We start from the raw sequence: 16,075 nt of genomic DNA, 5'->3' as shown, positions 1-16,075 counted from the left end.
GCTTTCGCCTGGTTAAGAAAGCACCCGCAAGATTTGCGTTCTGTAAAGGATTGGGTTTCATAGTTTTTACTGTATTTAACTTTTTTAACCTCTTTGCCTCAAAAACCGCCGGCAGCGGGGCGGCATCGAGCCCGGAAAATAAGCAGGGCCCTGCTTTCCTCTCCGTGCATCAGGCTGGTTGCAATTCCCTCAAATTCCCCCAAATATTTTTCCCCAGACGAATTCCTTGCCCTGAAAAAGGCTTGTTAGAGCATTAGAAAGGTGGGCCATGCCCACGTAACACCACTCTTAAATTTAAACTCACATTTCAGCTCGTACTGAGCAACAAATCCTGACCAGACACTGCAGAAACCCCTGCCCTACCCTGGCTGGATGCTGCCTTAGGTGCCCTCCGCAGCTTTTGACCTGTCAGCACAGCTCTGGGTGGTGAAGAGAAGGAGAGCTGAGGAACAGGCTCCTCGATTTGACTCGACCAGGGGCTTAGTGGGATGGAGTCGGATGGACTGGGAGCTGTGCTGTGCTTTCGGGGTGCGTTTTCAGGGCGCTTTCGTCCCGGCAGATGGTCCTGCCCATCTGCCAAGCCTTTTTTCCTTCTGCACGTATCAAGTTTTTGCTCAAGCAGGGAGAGATCAAAAATCCAAGCCCACGAGGTGGAGATCTGTTTTGATTTTAAACAAGGGCAAACTCGGCGCACTCCACAGCCTCCTGAAAAGCACTGAAGGTGTGGCAGGAGGGCAAAAGTAAAAGGCAAACGCAGAGGGGATTTGAGTTTCCCATTGTACCAAAACCTTAAGGACATTTTTCTCCACCGTGGGTACCGGCTGTGAGCAATTGAGACATTCAGCATTAACGATATGAATTCTGACTGGAAGGGTGTTTCCAAAGAGAATTATTTAAAAATATGCAGATTTCTTGCTGTATGTATTATTATTTTTTTTTTAATATAAATGTTAACTTATTTTTTTTTTCGTTGTCTGCTTAGGGATCTGTTCTGGTATTTATATTCCGTAACTTGACGTCAGCTTTTGTGGCATGTAACTGCAGCACTTGGAAGGAAGGGAAAGTCTGGGCTGGGGCCGTTTTTCTTCAGCTTCTTTTATTTTTTTCTGAGGAGGTTTCATAGGAAAAACCCTTCTGTGCCCCCAGAGCCTGCATTCAGTGTGCCATTACCCGTCCCAGCCCCAGAGCCACCTGCTGCAAATCTGCTGTGGGAGTCGAGGGCTTTTCTCCCCATCTCAGGCTCCTGCAGCCCACCCCGGGCCATCTTTCAAGAGGTTTTGTTGCCACTTTTCGGAGCCATGCTGCCCTGGCACGATGTGGCCACGGGGACAGCAGGTTTGGCACGGGCTCCTTGTGGCTCCGTCCCCATTCGCTTCTCTTTTGCAGCCCGAAAGGTGAAAGAAAAAAAAAAAAAAATTGGGCTCCCTCTTTCTAGGATGATGCCCAGGACTTTGCGAATGGGTGAGTTTTTATTTTTTATTTAATTTATTTTTTTTTTCTTTTTGTTTTTTTGTCTCTGCCTCCCTGCTGATGTCTGCATGTAACACAGACGAAGCCAGGTGTGTTTGAAGACATGCAGCTGCTGCTATAACCTCGCTGTAGTGAGCAGTAGGCCTCCCCTCCTTGGAGCTTTCCTTTGTAAATAGTTGGCTCACGATTTTGTTTTGTTTTACAAGGACGTTGTGTAGAGATGCAGAGCATTTCACTGTATGAGGGGATGGGAGGAGCAGAGGAGTGATGCCTTGCTCCTAGACACAGCCTGCCTGCTCCTCTGGGGCAGGATCTGGCCCCAAGGACTGACTTTATTTTACCCTGTTTGGGTGCTCCCAGTTTGCTCCCTGCACAGGAGCCCTCCGACATGGAGCCTGCCAGCCTTTCCCCAAGGAAACCTGCCACAACAGCGCTCCCCCGAGCTAATAGTTTGGCGTAAAACCCCCCAAACGATTAGCTTTTGCTTATTTGCTTACAAATTTAATTCTCTTGTTGCTGAAAAGTCATCACCAGCTCGGTTTTGGCTTCATTTTGTGTTCTTTTTGCCCCTCGGGGTGGATTTTGCCACCGGTTTGGGTGCCCGGTGCGTACCGGCCCCCTTGGGGTGCAGCAGGACGGGGAAGGGAGCCCCTCACGGCCCTGCTGCTTGGTTTTGGGGCAGGGCTTGGGGAAAAAAATCCTGTTCACAGGCTGCGTTGTGCCTGCGGGGAGCTAACATCTCTCCTGCTGGCGCGGGGAGCAGCAGGCAATATCACGAGGGCATTCACTGCGTTGGTGTTCTGTACGATCAGCTGCTGGAGCGGTGGCGTTTTGGGTATTGCAGTGGGATTTCTCAAATTCCTGCTAGCACAAGCATTTCCACCCCCGGAAAACCACTTACAAACGAGCTTTGTTATCAGCTGGCCCAGTGGGTAAGCGAGCACACGGGCAGCGGAGAGGGTTCGGAGGGGTGCAGGGCGCCCCGCAGCCCCCCTGCATCTCAGCACCGTCCCCTTTTAAAGGCTGCCCCATTCCCTCTTGCAGAAAAATCCTCTCTGCTTCTAAATCCTTGGATAACCTCCCAACGCCTGCTGGGCTTGAATTTTTGGGGAGGAAGAGGGCAGGTCACCCGGTGCGGGGCTGCGGGGTGGACAGGAGGAGGGCACCCCCCGAGGGCACGGTGCTGAGGGTGCCCAGCCGCTCGCACCGGCAGCCTCAGGGGCTTTTCTCAGGGTATTTGCTCCTGCTGCGGGACACGGGGCCAGCCTGCTCGGGGACACGCTTCGTGGCCCTGCCTTCCAGCCTCCCGTGCCAGGGGAAGGGCGAGGAGCAGGGCGCTGCCCACCCCGGAGCCGGCGTGCTCCCAAACGGGTGGTGAGCGAGGGCCCTTCCTTCAGCGAGGCGATTTTTACTGACTGAAGCCATGGAAGAGTCTGTATATTTTTTATTTTTTCGAATTATTCAGCGAAGTGTATATACCTTTCCGTTGTCCGATGGTCTATTTTCCTAATGATTTCCCCCAGAATATTTCTTACAGGCGTGGTAAATAGTTTTAATGCTTGTTCCGCAAACAAATCTAAGTTTCCAATCTTTGTTTGGGGTTTTGGGGTTTTTATTCGGTTTCGTTTGGGTTTGGTTTTCGGCTGTGTTCACGTAGCGACTGAAGCCTTAAGTTCCCCAATGTGAAATTGCCCCTGGAGCACAGCGCGAGCCCACAGCCTACTTTTGATCCTGCTGACACCCTGTAAATACTTCTCCCCCCAACGAAGCTCTCGGAATTTGGAAATTCACTTGTAATTACGTGGTACAGCATTAAAACATTTTTCTTTTCTCAGTAGCCAAATAAATCGTGCCTGTCATTTATCCTGATTTTTAAATCTGCCTCGCAGCTTGTTCCAGCATCCATGGGTGAGTTGATCCCCAAACCTCAGCAGGTCTCAAAGTCCCAAACTGTGCCGAAGGTGGGCAAACACCCTTCATCCACAAACACCAACCTCAGAGAGGTCTTTACCACGCTCCCATAGGATTTTGCTCTGCCTTTTATTCACCCCAGCTTCTGTGCACACAAACCACCGCAGGACACACCGGGTTTTCAGGCGCCTGCCCCTTCCGTCTGCGGGCGCTCGCGTTTATTATCAGGAATATATTACACTTATCTGTACAGCGCGACCCAAATAATACAAACTCTTCCTGTACTCGTTAGCCACAGAGTAAACCGGACCACAGGGCTCCTACTGCGTGGGAACTGTACAGAGGCTCCTCGGCGTGTCCATGGGACACAAACACGCTCAGTGCAGAGACGTAAAATACCTGATTTTGCACCCGTTAGCCTTCGCCTTCCTCCCCCAAACCCCGCCACCACCGCCAGCCTTTGTCCCCGTGCATTTTCCGAGCCAACCCCAAGCACCCACAGACCCTACCAGGGGGAGATGCCGGGCCTGAACTCCCAGCTCCATCTCCCAAAAGGGAAAAAGGGAGGACGGGGTCTTTGCTCTGCCTCCCCCCTGCTCGTATTGTGCGGGGATGTCCTCGCCAGGCACTTGGCAGGCGCCCTCTCCCCGAGGAAGACGAGGAAGATGTGTGTTAGGGAGGCTCAGGGAGGGCAGCGTTGGGGCTAGCCTTGCCCGTGGCACGTGCTGCCTCCTCCTCCTGCCCTAAAACTCCCTCCTGCCTTCCCTCCCTCCTGCAAAATGGGGGAAGCAGCCGTGGTGACGCTGATGTTTGGGAAGTCACCAGACCCCAAAAGCAAAGGCTGGGAGCTGGGCTTGCAGCCGCCTGGCACTAGCAGGGTTACTCGGTGTCCCCGTCCCCTGGGAATGCCCCTGGCCCCAGAGATAAGGAGAAGCAGGAAAGAGGAATAATTATTTTTTGGGGGGAAGTAACTCCGTTCCTGGGCTTGCAGCAGCAGTAGGCACCCACTGTGGCCCCCCAGGGAAGGTTTTCTGGATCCCTCCTGGCCAGGCAGAGCTTCTCACAGCTTTGCTAGCAATTGGGCAGCCCCCAGGGGCCACACCAAGGAAGATCCCAGTGACAGGCAGGATTGGGAGGCAAAAATCCGATGGGAAAGGGGTTGGCAACGACACCAAATGATGGTGGAGCTGGGATCGGTCCCCCTTCCCCCACCGCTGAAGCCCCACTCCCAATTCGCTGCTGGAAGCATCTCTTGCGTATGAACTTAAGCCAACAAAGAGAGAAGGAAAGCACCAGAAATAGAGGAAAACAACGAAGAAGTTAAAAAAAAAAAAAAGGATGGGCTTGGCCAACCCATCTCAGGGTGCTAATACGCTCTGCCGTGTCCAGCTGGGAGAAGCTCAGCATCGTGGTCCCAGCTCTGGCTGTATCCTCTGATTGTGGCAGGAATATATCAGCAGAGCGAGGCACGGCGAGGCAGTCAGTGCTGCAGGTGCCCGTGCATTTAGCAAGGGTGAAGGTGATGAACTCGGTGCCGGCCAGCAGGGGCTTTGTGGCTGTCGGGGTGTCACGGAGCTATTCGACTCGCAGGCCACACTTGCAGGCCACGCTAAAATCTAGTGCTGCATTACAACAGCCAGCCGGTGTGGAGCGGGCTATCCTAACAAGATGCTCAACGTATCACAGTATCATGCAAAAGCCTCTACAAAAATAAATTTCTCTAAAAAAGGAGGGAAAAAAAAAACACAACAAAAAGATCACCCTTAGTCGTTAGCGCCATGGCCGGGGCCACAGGCCTGTCGGTGGTGATCGAAGCTGTGTCTAGAACATAAAACCATCCCACAGCTCTCCCTTTTGTTATTATTATTGTTATTATTTTGATTGATGCTACGGGACATTTCCCCCCTGCTCGTTGTCGGAGCCCACAAGGGCCCCGCAGCCCTTTCCAGCCCCGTGGGCAAGCAGGGGCGATGCTCAGCCAGGGCGAGCTTGTTGCTTCAAGGCAGAGAAGCTAAAGGTAGTTTAGCCAGACTTTTCCATCAACCTCAAAAGTGCTCCGTAACTTTGGGTAAAATCTGGAGGTGCGAAATAATGGGGAGATATGGAAGGAAAAGGCTTCTGACCACGTTTGTGCCCACACAGTCCTATGTGCTTCAGGCCCAAGCAGGCCCCAACAGCTCGTCCTAATGCTCTTGGCCAGCAAAGGTCAAGGACCGAAGGAGCAATTTTCTCCTTCTTGCTTATGGGACTCTAAATAAATCAAAAAGGACAGTAACCTCCAAGCAGAGATTTCTGACTGTTTCCTAAACAGGTCAAGATGAAAGCCACTGAGGGTTTCGAGACTCTAAAACTGACTCACGTTAACCACTAACCTCTCCCAGACTGACTGAAAACCTCAGGTTTCTCATCTCTAGCCTATCTCCACCCACAATACTGACGCTGAGAGCTAAAAAGCCGTGCATGGCATGCGTATCTCATCGGGTGCTCAACGCGAAGGTGACGGTGTTCAAGGCAGTACTGTCTGGGAACTGAAAAGTCGCTGGTGTTCACGTTACGTAGAGTACCACTTGGTGGTCGCTTGGAAGGCGCTTCTACTTCTGTGTAACTTCCTTCTAGTTCGGGTATAAATATTCCTGGGAGGCTAAACAGAAATGCGTTTCGTTTAGACACAAGTCTTAGGCACGAGTTAGAAAAACTGCTGACTGTAATGAAAATATATCAGCACTTCGTAGTATCCAAGAATATAAAAAAATGCAATCGGGAACATCTTCGACTACATATATATGTGTGTGCGTCTATACGTAGGTATAAAGGTACAGTACATACAGGTTTATAAACACAGACACACATACGGAAATATTCACAGCCGGAACCCTATTTGTGACTACCCTGAAATACTGCAGCAGCAGCTCAGTCCGACGAACCGTTCATTCAGTATTTTCCAACTTCTGGCTCTAACCACAGTTAAAATGTGAACACATCGAGCTAAACGTTCGCTACCCTAACTCGCCGCTACCCTAACTTTTTGCTATCCTTTTTTTTTTTTTTTTAATTATTATTATTATTTTCTGCTGTCCTCTTTGCTATCCTAATCAACGTGCCAGAACCAGGAGCTCCTACGTGGGGACCCTACGGGTGCCCTGCCTAGTGTGAAGCTATGCAGCTACGGAGCATGCTTGCTAGCCACGAACCCTGGGCGCCCACGGATGGCGATGCTTCCTCGCAGGGTGAAATTCAGCAGGGTGGAAACGCGTACGAGGCAGGGGGGGGAGTCATCAGCACGGCCGCTGCCAGATCATCGCCGCACGGTTCTGGCTTTGGCTGGGGAGGAGTTCCCCGACGAGCAGCGGTAGAAAGCCGTGGAGGATGCGGGCGGGGATTTGACGGGGCTCACGGCTTCTCCCCCCTGCAGCTTCCAGAGGAGCTCCTCGTTCGTCCTGCTCAGCCTCTTCTTCTCCTCCACTTCTTTCTCGACGTATTCCTGGAGGTTCGCGTTCTCCTCCGATAATTGCCTGGGGAGGGGAGCGAGACCACGCGTGAGGCTCGGCGGAGGGAAGATGGGGGTGGTGAAGGATGCTGCCCATCTCCTCCCCGTGCCATCCCACCTTGCCCCCAGGGCTGCAGCTGAGCTGCCTGAGCTGGGCACAGCTTTCTCAGGACCCCTTCACCACCACTGACCACGTTCTCCTGGCTCTTAAGATTTGGCCATTTTCCCATACAGACAGCAGAGCAAAAATTGCTTAAAAAAAAAAAGTCTCTGCTCACTGGCACAAGAGTTTCTACCTGGGAAGGTGCCCACAAGCCTCGGTGGAGGCAGCTCGCTGCTGGGATGGAGCCCAGAGCCCTGGGGCCGCAGGCACTTGTGCTCCCTGACCATGCTGCCCCTTGGCCAGAGCTCCTCTTCCAGGACCAGGAGGGAAAAGGGCTTCAGGGACAACCCCGACACTAAATTCTGCCCAGCTCCTTTCCTGGGTACAGCCTGAAGCCTGCAGCAGATGCCATTCACTGCTGACTCCCTGTTCTTGTGTCATCAGACATCTCTAGGGGGGTGGGGTGGTATTTCTGATCTTGTTAAAAACATTTTTAAAGGTTTTCTGCTTGTTTAGCCTAGTTTCCTACAGAAAGGGAGCTTAGGTGACCATGCATGTGTCTGTTCCTCTCCCACTCCCCTGGAAATCTGGAACCACAAAGCAGCAGCTACAGAGTCAGAGGACTGTAAGAGTATGAGTTGCTGGAATATTTTGGGAAGCGATTTGCCCAGCAGAGGAGAAAGATCCTATTCATGACCCCATTAGGGAAGCAGCTGTGGTGTGAGCTCACAGTCCAAACGGCGCGAGGAAGCCCACAGGGGAGCTCCCGCTGTAGAAATAACTCTTTTTAATTTTAAGCCTCGTGTGCTGGGAATTTGTGCTGTGTCATCTGAGGTGAGGTGTCTTGGACACTGACAAAGGCAGCTGGCACAGCCAGCACTGCCGGCATCCTTCAGCATGGCATCCACCATGGGGGGGGGGGGAGTCAAAGAATCAGAAAAAAATAAAAATAAAAAATTGACTTTGCACACTGACCTCAAATTTCAGGGAAGGGAGGGTGCCCTACACCCAGCCAGAGGCAGGTATCAGCAACTGGAAGCCAAGCACCAAACCAAGAGGTACCTGAGCCACTGTCATAGGCACGGAGAGAGTCCAGCCCTTGTAGAGCACTGCTTACCCAGCTCCAAACAGATGTCTCTAGCTGGTCTGGTGCACCAGAGCTTAAAAATTTATTTTCCCCAGTCACGGAAAGGTGACCACTTCAGTGACATGTGCGTTATAGATACAGGCTCGGGTTGGAGGGACCTCAAAGGTCATCTCGTTCCATCCTCGCTGCTTCCTGACCAAAGAGGTTCGTGGCAACTGGCAACTGTGATCTCAGCACCATGCCAGAATCATGAGAATGACTTTGTATAGATACGTAACCAAACCCTGATATAAAAAGGATCTGTTAATAAAACAGGCAGATCAGGACAAAGAAACCCTTTCAGGAGAAATAGACTTAGTTTTTCTCCTTCTGAAGTAAGTGTCAGCCTAGGGCAGTTAAATCTGCAGTCTCCTTCCAAGCTGACACGGACAGCAAGTATCTCACAAACCTTGTTATGACAGTATTTTGCTCAATCCTGGCTCTGAGTTCTTCATTCTGCTGTTGCAGCACAGTGATTTTTTCTTCCAGGATTAAATTTTTTTCAGCCTGCAACAAAAGAAGTTTTTTTTTTTTTTTTTTTTTTTAAAGTCTGAAGAAATCTCAAACCCTACTGCAGGAAGATTTGTCCTTTATCTTTATTTGTCCCCAGAGCAACTTCTAACATCTTTGGATGGATGGAGGTGGTCATCTTGACTGCATATTTGACTTGGAGGTCTGACTTTATCATCCTGGTGAAGTAGGCAGGGCAGCAGCGGAGCTTCGAGGGGAGGCAGAGCTGAAGGAGCCCTTATTTCTAACTGAGGAGGAGGGTCCGAGCCCAAATAAAACATCTCTCCCTGTGATGCTCTCATACTTCCATCCCCTGGGAGCCAGCACTGCCAGAATTACATCTCCCTGGGTCTGGGGAGGAAGGAGTTACCCACCAGGGCTGCCTTGGACTGCTGCTGCCTTTGCATGAGCGGGCTGCCCTTTGGAGACACTTCTTTCCACTGCTGACAGCATCAGCTTAAATGATTGCCTTACACTAGACATTTACCTTACAGCTGCAATTAGGTGAAATGAATCCTCTCCCAGGAGTAGGTAGCTTGCACCTGGGACAGCCCAAGGACAGAGTTTGAGGATGTCACCAGCAGTGTATGAAAACATCACGAAGATGTTCATGAGCATGCACCGTGGCCTCAGACGCCCTGTCTTTCACAAGTTTTGAATTTGACATACTTCACTTTATCACCGCAGTTCTCTCTTTTTTTTATTATTATTATTTATTTATTTTTTTTATCTTTTTCCCCCTGCAGTTTGAATGTTGCTGAGTCCAACACTTTTGGGAGAAAACAAGTTATCGCAGGGCGACCTTATCTCTGTGTGAGCTCGGTTATTGAATTTCCCTACCTTTTAGAAAGAATCAAAATGCTGTGCACTGGGGTTAGCAATAACTCACACTTTGAGGTGGAGGCATCAGTTTTAGGCAGTGATTTCCAGCCTGTGAAGGTAACAGTAAAGAATGATGCTGATTCTCAGCCCCATCCAGCCTGGCCTTGAGCACCTCCAGGGATGGGGCACCCACAGCTTCTCCGGGTGCCAGGACCTCACCACCCACTGAGTAAAGAATTTCTTCCTAATCTCTAATCTAAACCTACCCTCTTTTAGTTTAAAACTATTCCTGCTCCCTCATGAAGCTCCCCATCTTCCAGAGCCTTTGGAGAAGCCCTGTAGGTGGCTGACACTTATAAAGGTAAACCTTCAAACAGAAAGCAGCTGTACCCTTGGACCACAGTAACCCAAGTGTTTCACTGTGATAAAGGGCAGGAGCAGGGCTGTGAGCTTGTATGTGGTTAATTAGCAAAAGCAACTAAATGACCAGAAACTATGTAGGCCATTAATTATATATATATATTTTATGTATACATGTATTAATATATATATTTTTTCTTCAGTATAACTCTACTGTGTGTGTTTTCGGATGCTGGCTTGGCTCCAGGAGGAAGGAGCACAGTTAACAAATCTCAGCTGTAAGGAGACCTTTTTCTCCACATCCACTTACTCAAGCATCTGTTCAGCAAAATAATCATCTGACTTCTCAGATTTCCCCGTAAATGGAAAGAAATCTTGCCGAACGCTGTGCTGAACCAGCTGTCCTGGCTCCCCAGCTGAGGTAATGCCTCATCCTGTCACCACGCTCTGCACTTACTGTCACTGCAGGTTATCCCACACAAAATGAATCCCCTTTCCAATAAAAAGCGCAATTTATGGCAAATTGGGGAGTTCTTCCTCGGGGACCCATACAAGCAAAGGATAAGAAAACAGTGCAGTCTGCAGGACAACATTACCTCAGGGTTGGAGAGAGCGAGAGCATTCCTAGTGTGAGTTTTGCTAGGGACTGCTGAATATTGCTAATTCATACCCGTGGCTGGGAGCTCCCTAAATTTCTGCATGACTAGCAGCAGGACCTTCCTCCACTTGCCCTAAATGTTCACCTGGCTCCTGCAGGGGGGTGCAGGCTGGTGCACAGAATTAAGCCCTGGAGTACCACGGTGCTCCCCCTCCATCATTTGCCACTCACCTCCCTGTCTAACACAGGGGCTGACCACATGGAGACGCAGCACAGACCAACAGTTGCGTGGGAGAAGTCAGGGGTATCGTGGGTGGGTAAAGGGATGGGAAAAGATCCCAATTTCTGAGTGAAAACCTGAGATGTTATAGTAGAAGAAGCTGTGTTTGGCAGTGGAAAAACATAACAGACATTTACGGACCCCTCTGCCTGTATCTTCCCCAACCTCAAGTGTTTTTCTCACCCCTTCTGAATGCATCTGCTGTAACCAAACTTTTACTTTTCTACCTCTGGGATGCCTCCTCTGGAGGAAAAATGACAACTCACTTGTTTTTCTAGCTCCATTATCTTCTTCTCCTGTTCGTGAATCTGATGGTTCTTCATTTCCAGAACATGCTTTAAGCTCTTCAGATCTTTTTCTAAGTGCAGATACGGAGCTCGTGCAATCTAGGAAATAACCAGTAAGTTATATATGTTGGCCATAAATGCATCTACAGTCATAAGGTAAAAGTTTTCCTAGTCTACCCAATGGTTTAGGAGGCTCAGTGCTGTGAAAGTCAGATGCACTTGGGTCTCCCCAGCCCATCTGAACCCTCACCCTGTCTCCTAGCACATCCTTTTATCCCAGACAAGCAGTGGTACCTTCCTCTTGACCAGCCTCATGGCTAGAAAGATAGGATGCCACGTTATTTGGCAACTTCATTCCTGCTCACAGCCTGGGAACTGATGAGGTGTTTTATGACTGGGCAGAGATGTTTCCTTGCAAGAAGTGCAACCATGAAATTGCAGAAAGAGACAGATATTGGGCAAGGGGGCCAGAGGTAAAAATGTCGGTGTTCTGCCTTGCCTGCACTGCTTCATGGTGCTTGTTAGCAAGGATCAAGCCTGTGGTGGGAGAAAGAACAGTGATTCCTGTTAATAAGATATTTCTCTTCTCTGCTCAGGAACTTTGGATGTAGGGAACACTGGGATTCAGCTCACGGGCAGACGATGTGCTCTGAATGATACTGATGAATTACTGCTGCTGACTTAAGCTTTTCTTTTTTTTCTGACTGTAACTCACTCCAGTGAACTGTCTGGGAGTTACAGTCACTGTGACACAGCAGAATTTGTCCTTTCATGTATATTAAATACTGCAGCAGGGATGGAGGGGACTGATGCTGTCTGTTTCCCACGGCCAGACAGACACCTGCACTCCTTTCCTTAGGAGTTGTCCCCTTCTGAGCAACATATTTTGGGTGAAAAGATGGAGAAATAAACTCAAAAGATGATTGAAAATGGCCTGAAATTGAGGTAGAGTTCTGTGTATTCAGACCTAGGCTAAGATTGTTGATTGTTCCCCAGAGCTCAAGATTTGGGGTCCTGGTTGGGGCCTGTGCCCCAGTCCCTGGTGCTGGGATCCTATGGCTAACTGTGTGATGTGTGCCACACGTAGGAGCACATATCTCGATGACTATAATTATAGTGACCATCTACCTTCAGCTGCTCCTCAGTGCTTTTCTTCAAAGCCTCTTCAAACCGGTCTGCTTTGGCCTTCAGAGACTGGTTCTGGAAGGTGAGGGTGTCGATCTGGTCCTGCAGGGGAGGAGAAATGGCCACACCACCAGGTTATCACCCCTCAAACACTCATACAATCTGCACTGTGAAACCACCAGGGGACCTGAACAAGGCTCAGAAACCACTGCCAGGTGGGATTTTTTTACATAAGGCCTCTTGAACATGCAGCGGGGTTTTCCACAACCCAGTGCCTCAGGGAATCCCGAAATCCTTGCAGTGCCTGCGGCTAGCTGGCTTCATGAAACATCTCTGATGCTAAATCACACCCATCACCTTGGGATAGATAAGAACAACCATGCCCTTTCTTAAGGCAGATGGCATTTATTCTGCAGGCATTAAAAAGAGCTCTTTTGTGCAGCCCCTAGAGTCCAAACTACGCAGTAGAGATACCCTCTTCTGCTTCCTTCACCTTCAAAGGCAAAACTCCAGACTACTCGAGGGCTTTTAGCACAATAATAAGCGATGAGGAGTTAGTGGTGTGGGCTTTGAGTGACAGCCATTTCGTCCCTAAGCTCTCTGCAGGAACAACGTGCTATTTTAAGCAACCATATTTCTGTTATCACGGAAGGCATTCCTGCTACTTTTTCACAGACCACACCTGTAAATGTCACCGTTGCTGTGAGGCCAGCACTCCTATATATTTTATGTCTGTAATTTCTAAGCCGTAGCATTACATCAGTGCTTATCAGAACTGCTGACATGCCTCAAACTGTGGAAGCTGCATGGAGGCAGTGACAATTGCTGCATGCAGCGCTATACACTGGTCAGGGTTAAAAAAAAAATAATGAATTAATCTCTCTTTACAAAATCGAACAGGGCAAACATTATTTGCTCTGGCATTTTTACTTGTTCACACAAAATCTCCAAACTTAGCATGAGTGATGGGGACATGCTTCTGCCCTCCCCTCCCCAGAACTGCTTCATCTAGGGAGCAAGAGCAGCAGGGAGTTATCAGAGGGGCTGGAAAAGCTGCGATGATCTTAATCTTGCTGTTAGTGGGGTGTGAGAGATGCGATGTGCGGGGTGCACCCTGACCACAGCCAGCTTTTCCCTGTCATAGAGGGGAAAATTGTGAAAAAAACTCCTGGCTTCAGTGCTGCAAGAGCCAGCAAGGTGCAAAGGGCGTTTCTTAGCTTTATCCAGCTGCGTTTCCCTCCCTTTAGGTTTGCCTAGCTCTGCACCATCGGTTTGGGGTGGGAAATAAGGAAACTGCTAACCTGGAGTGACAGCCGCAGCTTTTCAAAATTCTCTTTTAATTGTGTTTTTTCCAGTTCGTGGGCAGCAACCAGTTCTGTGGAAGACACAGACATGACATTGCTTAGTGAAGTCCAGCACACCAGGGTCTGAGAGCACAGAGTTGGTGAGACAAGAACAATTTAGGAAGCAATTTTAGGGCATGGAGGTTAAGGAAGAAACCAGCAGCAATATAGTACATGGTCTTGGGCAAATTGTTCTGAGGACCAAAATTTCCAGGTTTTTCAGTGATGGTAGGCACCTCTATTTCTAGGTGGCCAAATTCTAATTTTTGAGGACCACTGAGAAGTGCCAGCTCCCAGGAGCTCTGATCTGAAAAGGCTCAGTCTGAAAATGGGCAACTTACCACTTCAGAGTGAGTGTCCCCAAGTCAAGGGATTTGATATTGGATATATTTACAGGTTTGGGATTTTCTTTGGGGCTATAGAGAGGGGAGCCAGCAACTCTGATGCAAAAATGCGAATGATGGAGCTGTGACAGAGGACCTGTGAGATTTACTCCATTAGTGAGCAAACTGCCAGACCATGGAGACAAAAAAATCCTCTATTTATACTACATGATTAAAGGCTTCACTACTAGAATAAGTCACCCTGGGTTTATTTATAACCAGAAGTTTGGAATTCTGAAATTCAGAATTTGGAATTCAGAACCAAAGTGGAATAAAGTTTAATGTCTAACACAACTGCATGAAACTGGCATTCAGTCCGGTAGCTGTACCTTCCTTTTAGCATACGGACACCCTGTTTTGTGCCTTTTCCCCCAACCACCGGGGGGATCTGCATTGGTGATGCTGAGCCCGCAGCGTTTGCAGTGCCCCTTCCAGGCACAGGAGGGCACTCGGCACCCACAGCAGCAGCACAGGGCGGGCTTTGGACCCTAACACCTTCATAACCAGGTTTTATCAGTAGAAAGTACTGACAAAAACGGATAGATAAGAATACCTGAATATCCTCAAGCAAGGACTTTTTTTTTTTTTTTTTTTTTTTTTGTAATTTTCGAAATTGTATATTTTAATTTTATATTTGCTATTACCAACACCATCTCTGCCTACAGGAGAGGGGAACAGGCTGTTCTCAGCTACTATTGCAATATTGCTCTCTGGATTGTGTATCTAAATGATACAATGCACAGCTAAGCAATACTGCTCTATCTGGGGGAAGTGGTGGGAAAACCTACTAGAACTATTCAAAATCAGGTCCTTGTGCTTCTTTGAAAAAAAAATAATAAGAAGAAGAATAAAAAAAATGAAGGCAGATTGTACAGATGAGTGATAAATGTCAAGCTAACATGTGCAAAGACGTGTTTAGACACTGAAATTTGGTGCAGCATCAAATCCCACGGAAAAACCATAGGAAAAAATAAGGACAACAGTGCTGATGTGCAGACTTGCAGCAGCGTGGCTCTGTTCTGCTCAGCACGGCTGGGCTTTAGTTGGTGAAAACAACGATTCCTGTTTTCAGAAGCAGTGTAGGCATCTAAGCGCTGATATTGAGGGGTGTTAAATGAGCTCCAGCCTCCTGATTAGGCACACTGGCTCTTGAGAAAAGCCTGTTGGTGAAGTGAGGTGGAATCTGGACTCCGTGCTCAGCAACCCATGCAGGTCTTTGTCCCAGAGACCCCTCAGACACTCTCAGCTGCGAGTCAGATGCTGTATGCACTGCTTAAACCCTGTGGGTCACCCAGCATGAAAGCACCAGAGCAAGACAAATTGCTTACCTCGAATCTCGCAGTCGTGCTCGTCCTGCAGCACGGCGATGGCCAAGGTGTGGTTGTTTTCCAGCTGCAACACTGCAGCTTCGTGGGCAGCTGTGATATCGGCCACCTGTTGCAACGACAGCGAGCAGAGACACGGGCACACAGTTAGACATGCTGCAGCACACCGACAGGCCACTGCTGGGCAGCTGCAGTGAGCTGGAAACAGAAAAAGGATCCCAGCACACGAGCCAGTCTTATTCATTGCAAAAGCAGCATGCTGACCCCTTGAGTGGTAGCGTGTAGTCGCAGCTACTTGTGTTATCGCTCTTTCAACTTAACAGTAGTGGATGAGGTGCGTAAGTAAGCACAAGGTATAAAACGCCCTTAAATGAAAAAAGGAAAAATGTTGAAAAATCTGATCAATATATTAACTTAAATGATATTCATAACCTGACTCCCTCTGATGGTCAGATAAACTTGCTTGGTTCTGAGGAATCCTGGTTTTGTCTTTGTGGCTCTCTGCTGCGATGAATTTTATGGCAAGGTTGTGAATTAACTTCCATGGAAAGTGCCTATGAATTATTTATAGTTGTAAAATATTTATGTCTAGAGAAACATTGAAATTATCGTCAGTGAGTGTATAAAATGAATCGCAATCTATCATCCTTTTACTGCAAAACGAGCATCCCACTAAGCCATCAGGACCTAAATTACAACATCCTCCTGAAGCACGGATTTTGAGTCCATGTCCAATAAACAGATGAAAGATGTGACAGCACCTTTTTCAATCCAGGCACGAGAGTTTTCAGGTTGGTGTGGAAGTAACCTGGATGCCAGTGAAGACAGAAAGCTTTTTCTGATCTCTACTGAGGCCAGAAAGTGGTCCTGCCGCCACAGACTGCCGCACACCGTACCTCAAGCATCACAGGAGCAGGGGATGCAGTTGCCAGAGGGCTGTGGGCA

General features: G+C 48.8%; 1 protein-coding gene across 1 annotated transcript in view; it reads right to left on the bottom strand.

Moving 5' to 3' along the window:
* Positions 1-6,676: 6,676 nt before the first annotated feature.
* MTUS2 (microtubule associated scaffold protein 2) overlaps positions 6,677-16,075 on the bottom strand; it is a gene marked incomplete at both ends in the record, with an annotated part of 168,973 nt that continues 159,574 nt past the window's right edge. Inside the window, 6 exons of the mRNA XM_084281481.1 lie at positions 6,677-6,893; positions 8,507-8,604; positions 10,934-11,053; positions 12,083-12,181; positions 13,381-13,454; positions 15,134-15,239. Of these exons, the coding sequence (XP_084137607.1) occupies positions 6,677-6,893; positions 8,507-8,604; positions 10,934-11,053; positions 12,083-12,181; positions 13,381-13,454; positions 15,134-15,239 (714 nt within the window). The remainder of the gene's footprint in view (positions 6,894-8,506; positions 8,605-10,933; positions 11,054-12,082; positions 12,182-13,380; positions 13,455-15,133; positions 15,240-16,075) is intronic.

The sequence above is a fragment of the Netta rufina genome (genome assembly GCF_964035555.1).
Source record: "Netta rufina genome assembly, chromosome: 1".
In the NCBI taxonomy this organism is placed as follows: Eukaryota; Metazoa; Chordata; class Aves; order Anseriformes; family Anatidae; genus Netta; species Netta rufina.
The sequence above is the reverse complement of the archived record's forward strand: the minus strand, read 5'-3'. Positions and strand labels throughout refer to the sequence as shown.